This window comes from Lethenteron reissneri, chromosome 60 (assembly GCF_015708825.2).
Source record: "Lethenteron reissneri isolate LAM-NWPU_2019-01 chromosome 60, ASM1570882v1, whole genome shotgun sequence".
Classification (NCBI taxonomy): domain Eukaryota; kingdom Metazoa; phylum Chordata; class Hyperoartia; order Petromyzontiformes; family Petromyzontidae; genus Lethenteron; species Lethenteron reissneri.
Window position 1 is genome coordinate 2,622,366 of NC_083838.1, and position 9,592 is coordinate 2,631,957.

Consider the following 9,592-nt stretch of genomic DNA (forward strand, 5'->3'; position numbering starts at 1 on the left):
CAACCCTTACTAGTTGGCTGTGTCGGGTGGTGACGGGTTTTAACGACACATTTATATATTTACGCGATCTAACCCAAAAAAACCTCTATTAAAGTGCACCTAGCATGTCACAAGCGCCGTTGTGGCATCACCGCCACTCGGTGACAAATGGCGGTTGTTGTATTTCTCTGGGGTGTGTGGCAGCATTTGAGGTTCTACTCACGTCTCCATTTATCAGGGTGTAAAGTCATTGTTTGCCATGCCTTGTCGAGATCTGTTGCCCAAATAAAACATGTGCTTCCAGAAATCAGGTTAACCTCAAATGTCCATATGGTTCATCGTCCGAACTACTTGTATGCGCTCGCAGAATAAAGTTTAATACATCACATTAAGTAAGATTACGGTAGAACTGAATTCCGTCTGCGATCAAATTGTACATCAACATAACATTGCTTAATGAGCATAAAAAGGACAATTTACAAAGCGACTTAACATAGCAGTCCGATTAACATAAAACGTAAAAATCGGTCATCAAATACCGTTGTTCCGTACGCCTCGTGAACCGCAGAATGTAATTTAAGATAACAAAAATGGACACTTTAGCCGGGGATGGCCCCATCGACTTCGACCCGCTGTTTGTCGGATCGACTGAGCAGAATCCTTCCAACACAGCTCGATTCACGATCCACAAGGACCATACATGGGGGGGGGGGGGGGGGTTGCAAAGATCCCTCCCTTCGGGCAACACCAATGCGACGGTGATGTCACCACGGCGCCTGTGCCAGCCCAGGTGCACTTTGAGGCAACGTGAAGTGTCGAAGGCTCGCTGCGAGCAGGAGGTTTCGGGACAGACCCAGGTGCCATGGCACCGCCGACTTTCTTCCACATTTTTTCAGATCACTGATGTGGTGATTTCGATTTCATTCCAGCTGGCTTACGGTGGCATCTGAGTGAACCGGTTAATACACCAAGCCGCAGAGTTTAAGATTCACAGGTGGGGTAGGTGGGAGGGGGGTAGGTGGGAGGGGGGTAGGTGGGAGGGGGGCCGGGTGGGAGGGGGGTGGGGCCGGGTGGGAGGGGTGTGGGGCCGGGTCGGAGGGGGTTGTGGGGCGGGTGGGAGGGGGTTGTGGGGGGGGGATGGAGGGGGGTGGGACGGGTGGGAGGGGGTTGTGGGGGGGGCCGGGATGGAGGGGGGTGGGACGGGTGGGAGGGGGTTGTGGGGGGGGGATGGAGGGGGGTGGGACGGGTGGGAGGGGGTTGTGGGGGGGGCCGGGATGGAGGGGGGTGGGACGGGTGGGAGGGGGTTGTGGGGGGGGGATGGAGGGGGGTGGGACGGGTGGGAGGGGGTTGTGGGGGGGGCCGGGATGGAGGGGGTTGTGGGGCGGGTGGGAGGGGGTTGTGGGGGGGGATGGAGGGGGGTGGGACGGGTGGGAGGGGGTTGTGGGGGGGGCCGGGATGGAGGGGGGTGGGACGGGTGGGAGGGGGTTGTGGGGCGGGTGGGAGGGGGTGGGTGGGTGAGAGGGGGTGGGGGTGGGAGGGGATTGGAAAGGTGAGAGGGGGAGGGGATGGGTGGGAGGGGGTGGGGACGAGAGTGGGTGGGGGGAGGTCTTGGACAGGGTTTCCTGAAGTGCAGGTGAATGAGAATTGCGGTGTGGAGGGGGGATGGGTAGAGGGAACGGGCCCAGGCACCTTGCGAGGTGGTGAAGTCCTGGATTCTCAGTCTCGCGTCGGGGAGCGAGGAGCGTGCATTTGGCTGAGATACATTTACGCATCGTTTCTGAAAAATAGCTCTTTAGCTCAGTATAATTTTACCTGGCAATATAAAAGTAGTCTAGTTTCCATTTATTTTAGTTTCCATGTATTTTATTGATTTGCTTACCTTTCCTATACTTTGCACTCATATCGTTTAAAAAAGAAATTGTTGGAACTTTCTTACCCACCCCTACTGGGCGTTTGTGACAAAGAGCGTCGTAGCGTATTCTTGATTTATCCGAGATAAATCAAGATTCGGATTTTTTCGCGACGTACGTGGCTAACCGTGCTCATCGGAGGAACGGACTGTGAACTCACCGAGGCTGCAAGCAGGTATGAGTCCACAGGCTCGCTCGCTCACCTCACCTGTTCATACTCCTCGCCTCGTGATGGACACACACACACAGGCTGGCAAGGTGCGATCGAGCACAAATTCAAAACAAGGGGAGGTAATGAAGAACACATACAAACTCCGCACAACCCGAGGGAGATGGGTGCAATCTACGGCGAAACTTCCGTAACCATTTTAAATGATGTGCGCTTCCTCCCCCCAACAACACACGGGTTATGCTGAAGCAGCAATACATTTTGGCGCATTTAATTCATGCGGCACTTTTATCCATTGGCTGTGTCGGGTGGATGAGGGCTTACGATACATTTTAGACGACATCACCAAGAACCTGTTCTTCACCTGAGGACGGCTGCTTGCGTTGTGGCCGAAACGTCGTGAGAATTATTTTATTATGTTTTATTTTTATTATTTTATTTTTTCCCGTCTACGTGACTTTACCGAAAGAACCAAGAAGATGAATCCCTGCAGTCACGAAAGCTTTAAATCGAAAAAAAAAACTAATTGTGGTTTGTTATTGCTGGCGTTTGGCATTGAGCCGTATACGAGCTGGTCCCTGATGTTTGTGCTTCCTGCTGAAGTGCTGGGTCTTTGCCGTGACCTGCCAGCGAGCATTTGACACTTCACGTGGCCTCAAAGTGCACCTAGCTTGGCACAAGCGCCGTGGTGACATCACCGCCACTTAGTGGCAAATGGCGCTTGTTGTTGTTGTCAGGACAACTGCACCCTGTCCTGTATGCTCTCGGTTAACTGGTTGCATCTTTTTTTACGGTTGACCGAGGAGGCACATTGGCAGGCACTGTCTACTACCTGTTCATGGTATTTGTGAGCACTGAATATCCTTTTCGTTTCATTGGCTTTGTCGTTTGAATCCCCCATTAATACTGCGCAAGGAATGAAGGCAGACAACATGTCACAATGATATTGCCCATTTCGTGTGGTCAGGGTGCGATGATGTGCAGAGGAAGTAGAAGTGTGAGTCTAAGATGGACGGTTTCATGTTCAGAAAGAAGCTGTGAATTAACGAAGTGAATTGTATTGCTGGATAGAAATTGTGAAGGAAATTGAATGACGACATTACGTTGCTCCTAGCCGAGAGCTGGAACTGCGTGCACAAGTATGTGTGCCTTATTGTGATCATTAAAACTAGTCATGTTGGCCTTACAAGAGTTAATGCGTGATAATTAAATGTCCTCTACACGCGGTGTGCAATGTATCCTAATGTTGAAAAAAATACCTGCAAATTAGTGATTACACGCACCAATTGTATCCTTTACTACAAAAACTTGGCAGGACCCTCATTCAAACAAAGGTTCGAGATCTAGTGATGCTTCCTGGTTCAACAAGTGAAATAAAATAATAATGATCCATGGATGCTCTCATGTAGGAGCCGTCCATCGTGATGAAGTTCCGGCACTTCGCGGCACTCCTGCTCGTGGGCTCGCTGCTGTTCGCCGCTGCCATCACCGACATCCCCTGGACCCTGCTTGGCATGGCCCCCCCAGGCTCCAGCAGACAGAGTGATGGGAATCTTGAGCAGCCCCTTAACCGGACCAACTTTGAGCCACCGCTGAGCTCTCCCTGCGGGCCCTCGGCTGTGCTTCTCACGCCTGTGACCGGAGCCCCAGCGCTGCTCGTGTCCGCTTCCTGGGATGAGCGCGAGGGCCCTGCCCAGGCGCGTCTACTCACCATCGTCAAGCGGGAGGGTCTGCCCGCGCTTCGCTGCCTCTTCTGCTGCGGCGGCGCAAGTAGCGAGCCGTTCGTGCATTCGCCAGCGCGTGTGGAGGTGCACAGGCTCCACTTCAACTTCCCCTGGGCCACGGCTGACGTCCTGTGCACCCCACCCAATGTCAACGCCTGTTCAACTCCCCAAGGGGTCACTCTGGTGCCCGCCGAGAGCCCCGTGCCCATTTCTATCCGTGCGCCAGGGCCCAATTCCTCCTCCTACTCTGAGCTAGCAACGCCCCGGCCCTCCTTCACCCCATTCTACCGCGGTGCACGGGGACCGTTGGGCCAGGAGAGGAATTTCACTCACGAGTTTGGCGTCTGCATCTCGACGCTGTTCGGTGGATACGACAACGTCCTGCAGTTTGCTCAGGCCGTGGAGCTCTACCGACTCCTGGGTGCTAGCATTGTCACTGTCTACAACAGCGGCTGTGGGCCCATGCTTGCCCGCTTGCTGGCGCACTACCAGGCCGCCGGCATTGTCGAGGTGGTGCCGTGGCCCATCGGGATCCACCTGCAGCCCTCCAGTGGCTGGATGCCGAATGTGGATCCGGGCGACGTGCATTACCACGGCCAAACGGCTGCACTCAATGACTGCCTATACCGACGCATGGACGACACCAGGTACCGGCTTAGAGAATTGTATCGCATACGTGTCAACCCCTTATGAGTGCCCTACCTTATTACAGACCAATTCAGACATTATTGGTCACCCGTGCCCTTGTAAATAGCAACGTTCATCCTACAAAGTCCCATCACAAAAGATACATTCTAAAAATAGACCACGGCTGTACGCCGTATGGACCTGAAAACTTAGTTTCCCTGTACAAGAATACGGGTAAACCTTATGGATTGACAGGTATGGTATCTGACGTGACACGCTCTGATGTGACCCTATCTGACGTGACACTCTCTGATGTGACACTCTCTGCTCTGTCTATGCTCTGAGCGAGCGATGTCACGTCACTGCGCTGTGCGACAAGAGTGAATGACTGGTTAACGTGGGCAACTGGGTTTACTGTACAGATCGATGAGATGGCTACGTATGGGCTGAGCTGCAATGTGGAGGGTGTGAGTGGTGGCGCAGCTGTTGGCGTACTGTGCCATGATCCCTACTGCCCCAGTTAGAATCCATCGGTGAGGAGTGAAATCTGAATAGATCCTTAATGACTCATGCCCTTCACCAGTTGGCAAAGATTAACATAGGTAAACCTAATGATAGGGTTTTCCCCCTTTTTTCTGGCAACAAAACTGAAACATTTTTACAAGGATTCATGTCTGCATTAATCACAATATTTGCAGTCAAAATCCTTCTAAAAGGTTTCAGTTTTGTTGCCAGAAAAAAGGGGAAAAACCCTATTATTATATTTTGGTACTGGCAAAGTAGGTCTAATGATATAGGTAAACCTATTGTTATTTTTTTCAAAGATAAACACGTCGAAATTATGGTCAAACAACTCCCATAAGCAAGTGGCATGGGGAGGCTTTCATCCGGCAGTGGATTGAAGGCCTCTAAATTGCGAATTTTGTCATCTTTTGTACACCAATTTATAGCGAGGGATAGCTTTGGCATTTCGCGGGTATAACGTACACGGACAAGTACTGTATTGTGGGGCGGGCGAGACAGTTGGTGGCACATCAACCTGTGCCGTGCAAGCATCTCGCGGACAAAGACAAAGGTCCGCCATATAGCCTTAACAGACTGTTGGGGCAAGTGCTGTTAGCGTGCAGCACTTATGAAGGTCGGCACTGTGGCACACGCGGGGGTGGGTGGCTCGCACCTCGACTTTTGTCTCCCCAGTGGCGATATTTACACGTCGCACCAGGGACTCATTTGAGGCTGAGTCGACCTAGGGGAGGCCCAGGTTCAGATAATCGTCACTGGTGTTGGCCGTGAGCGGGAATCGAACTCGGGTCGCCGGGTTCGTAGTGCAGCGCGCTGACCACGCTCTCTACCCGTGGCCAAACAAACACACACCCGATTTGGATCATCGGTAAGAACAGTTTTATTCTGTATTTATTGTCTATGAATATCTCTAGTTATTTGCAATACAGTACCGTACCTATTTAAATCGCCGTGTCTATTTTGGGTTGCCGTATACCTAACGCCATTGTTTTGATAAAGTTTAAGTATTTAATTTCGTGATTTTGGCTTTTGCGGCACTTTGCAAGAATGTAACCCCCGCGATTATCGAGGGTCCCGTCTAGGGGGCCGTCCATAAATGACGTCACGCGATTTTGAAAGATTTTTGACCCCTCGTCACACGGCGTCACAAAAAGTCAGACCCCCCCCCCCCTCAAATATGACGTCACAAAGCTCTGCCCCCTCCCCAAAACCATATTTCCATTTTGAAAATAAAACATGCTTCAAATCGCCTTAAACTATTGTCATTGTAGTGCGTATTTAATGTGGCGCTGCACTCTGATGTTGTAGGAGTGTTGCTATAACAATTAGTGTTGATATAACAATTCTATATTTATTAAAAGTTGCGCATTTTTATGTGACGTCACATTTCTCAACACCCCTCCCCCCCTCGTCACACATCGTCACAAATGTCTGACCCCCCCCCTAGGTGCGTGACGTCATTTAGGGATCATCAGCAGTCAGCCATGTTGATCAAACACTTACTTTACCCCATAATTGCCAAGCAGCGAAGAGGCCTTCATCCACCAGTAAATAGCCAATGGGCTTTAACTTAAATCGTCCATATTGTACTTTCTAATATTTATTTTTGGGGCGGGTAGGCCAAGTCATGATCTAATTCTGACTAACATGAGATTGCTACTGTTCATGCTTGACGTAGCTTCAAATGAAACGTTGCATCCATTTGTCAATTTAATTTGTGTACATTTGCTCTCCGATTTCTGGTGAGCTGAAACTATAATCACGTAAAACTGGTTTAACACTTAGGCGTTCGCGACCAATATCATCCATTATACAGGTTTTATTTTTGCTACATCGCATAAATACGCGATATTTACGCGATCTAACCAAAAAAAAAACTATTTAAATCCTTTATATTAAGTTCGCTTGCTTGCTTGCGTGCTTGCTTGCTTGCTTACGACCGTGCAAATCTTTCGGTCGTTTTTTAACCCACTTCCCGTGATCCAATCGAGCTGACATTTTGCACACAGACTCGTTGTGCGAGACAATTAACGTTCGTGATTTTTTTTTCCAAAATTTTACACTTTTTAGGGAAAACAAATTAAATATTTAATTACCAATTGCTTAATACTGGCAGACAATCATCTGACCCATAGGTGGCAGCCATCTCAAGCCAGAGGACGAGAGGACTCTAGCCGCCACGCATATAAAGGGTTTATAGTGAAAAACTTTGTTTTTACGGGTTATACTTATTTATACTTTAAATTGGCTCATTAAACTCCTGTACGTGACAATGTGACCGTCGGGTGGTGGAGGGTCTTAACTATAATCACATAAAATTGGTTTAACACGTCGGCATTGATGATGAACTTTGTCGGCTCATGACGTGGCCTAACCCATATAATCTCTCGATAAAAAAGTGTCTTTCAATGATCAAAACGGATTGGGCTGTAGATTGCACCCCCCTCTTTCCTTCTCACACGACATCATGACTTTTCGCTATGTTTTTTTTATGACTTTTGATTGCTTGGGGCCCCCGGCAGGTACTTGGCGATGACCGACATCGACGAAGTAATCGTCCCACTGCAGCACGAGGACTGGGCAGGGCTCATGAAGACGCTGACGTCTCGTTACCGTGTGAGCGTCTTCCACTTCAGAAACTACGTGTTCCCTCACTCCGCGCGCAACGCCACCTTGCACGCGACTTATTCCGCTCGCTGGCGCGGCGTCCCGGGCCACGACATCCTGACGCACGTGCTGCACGAGCCGGTCACGCCCGACAGCACCAAGATGATGTTGGAGGCGAGGCGTGTGGTGCGCGTGTCCGTGCACAGCGTGCTGCGCTCGCTGCATGGGCAGCAGATCGTGCCAACGAATGCTGCGAGAATGTTCCACTTCCGTAACGCGATGCGGCCGGAGATGAGCAAGGAGCAGCTGAGCTATGATACAAGACTCTGGCGCTATAACGCTAGCCTCGTGTCCAACGTGGACGCAGCCCTGAGTGCTGCTGGTTTCTTACGTCTCCCTTGACATCAAGGTGCATCAGATTACACGTGGATCAGACTTGCACAAATACGACTATACATTCCTCTTCCCGTTTGTATGTATAGGCAACTAAACATTCCAGCTCGTGGAGCCGCCATGTGTACACGTAACATTCCAGTGTGGGACTGACCATTTGTCTCGACACATCCGTAGTTCCTGATGCTGCAGCCTTTTCCAACACGTTGTGCCGCTCGGACTGACGCTTTTCTTGTGGGATGCGCCAACATTTATTTTGTGTTCTGGAGGACCGGCAACTCGAGTGAAAGTTTTAACTGGGATTGGGACCAACTTTGGTGGCATTTATAACTTGTGCACCGCTCTTAGATCAACCAAACGCACGGAAGAACATCTTGCGGGGCCGTTCAATACAGAGCCAGGCCTCGCACCTAACACATTTCGGCATTATGGGACGCGGGAGGCATAGAGGTGGGTCCCAGAAGAAAAACGTGAAAAAAACATTTTTTAAAATCATCTTAAATAATGACCCCTATGTATATTTTTAACCGAAACCCCCAACACAAACAGATAAGGTCACCATGAATTAGTCAATTACAAAGCAGCCTCCCCCAACCGTGTGTAGAATGGTCGGGATCATGAGGCCATCACGTGCTCTTAGCCAGTGGTTCTTAGCCTTTACTGCAGCCTTGCACCCTTTTGGTGTTCAATCGTAGACATTTTTTTAGAATTTTAATACATTCGCAGGGGTTGATGAAACAAAGTAGTCGTTGTACTTATGTGCCTGTGCTTAATTTGTCTTTTCGATGATTTACCTTCTAAAAAGAAATCTGACCGCGTCTCGCATCCCCACGCTAAGAACCACTGGTGTCACCGGACGTCACCCTCGCCAGTGCGCGTGGTCCTTATTTTGGTGGTGTGTGCTGTGTTTTACGGAAACGTTTTTATTGATCTTAACATTACGGTATGACGAGCAATAAAATAAACTACAAGTCTAGTGCCTCCACATCTTGGTGGTATGTGCTGTGTTTTACGGAAACGTTTTTATTGATGTTACCATTACAGTATGACGAGCAATAAAATGTACTACAAGTCTCGTGCCTCCACATCTTCAGAACTGCAATTTGTATTAAAAATAAAAACAGAACACATTCGCAAAGCCTCGCGTTATAAGGAACAAAACAAATGATGTCAAGAGTTGCTCAAAAAATGCCCGAAGGCACCGCATAGATTTGCATCTCTGCAAATTGCCCCGAAAAGAAAATCTCCTCGCGAATTCGAGAAGCTGGCGTTGTTACCTGCCCGCTTGGGACATCGTTGAGCAAATGCCACGGGTCAGGAAGCTGCACAAAAGGAACAATTGTGTGTCAGTTCGATTTAAAGCTTTCGTGACTGCAGGGATTCATCTTCTTGGTTCTTTCGGTAAAGTCACGTAGAAGGGAAGTAATAAAATAATAAAAATAAAACATAATAAAATAAAATAATTCTCACGACGTTTCGGCTACAACGCAAGCAGCCGTCTTCAGGTGAAGAATGAGACAATGCCAAGCTAGGAACTTATATATAAGCTGCGTTGGAGGTGGAAGAAAGAGCGCCTTAACAAAAGAATGTGCTAAATTCCTCTTCATATGCACATTCTTTTGTTAAGGCGCTCTTTCTTCCACCTCCAACGCAGCTTATAT

The 9,592-nt window shown here is 49.3% G+C and overlaps 1 protein-coding gene across 1 annotated transcript; it reads left to right on the forward strand.

Annotated features, from left to right (window-relative positions):
- Positions 1-1,693: 1,693 nt before the first annotated feature.
- On the forward strand, positions 1,694-8,625 carry LOC133357935 (uncharacterized). The gene is made up of 3 exons (XM_061576127.1): positions 1,694-2,064; positions 3,468-4,429; positions 7,454-8,625. Exons 2-3 carry the CDS (start codon positions 3,483-3,485, stop codon positions 7,938-7,940), a joined length of 1,434 nt encoding a protein of 477 aa, XP_061432111.1. The 5' UTR covers positions 1,694-2,064; positions 3,468-3,482; the 3' UTR covers positions 7,941-8,625.
- Positions 8,626-9,592: the final 967 nt, after the last annotated feature.

Coding starts and splice junctions, on each gene's coding strand:
- LOC133357935 (XM_061576127.1), top strand. CDS start 3,483: ATGAAGTTCCGGCACTTCGCGGCACTCCTGCTCGTGGGCTCGCTGCTG. Junction 4,430..7,453: donor CGACGCATGGACGACACCAG/GTACCGGCTTAG, acceptor GGCCCCCGGCAG/GTACTTGGCGATGACCGACA.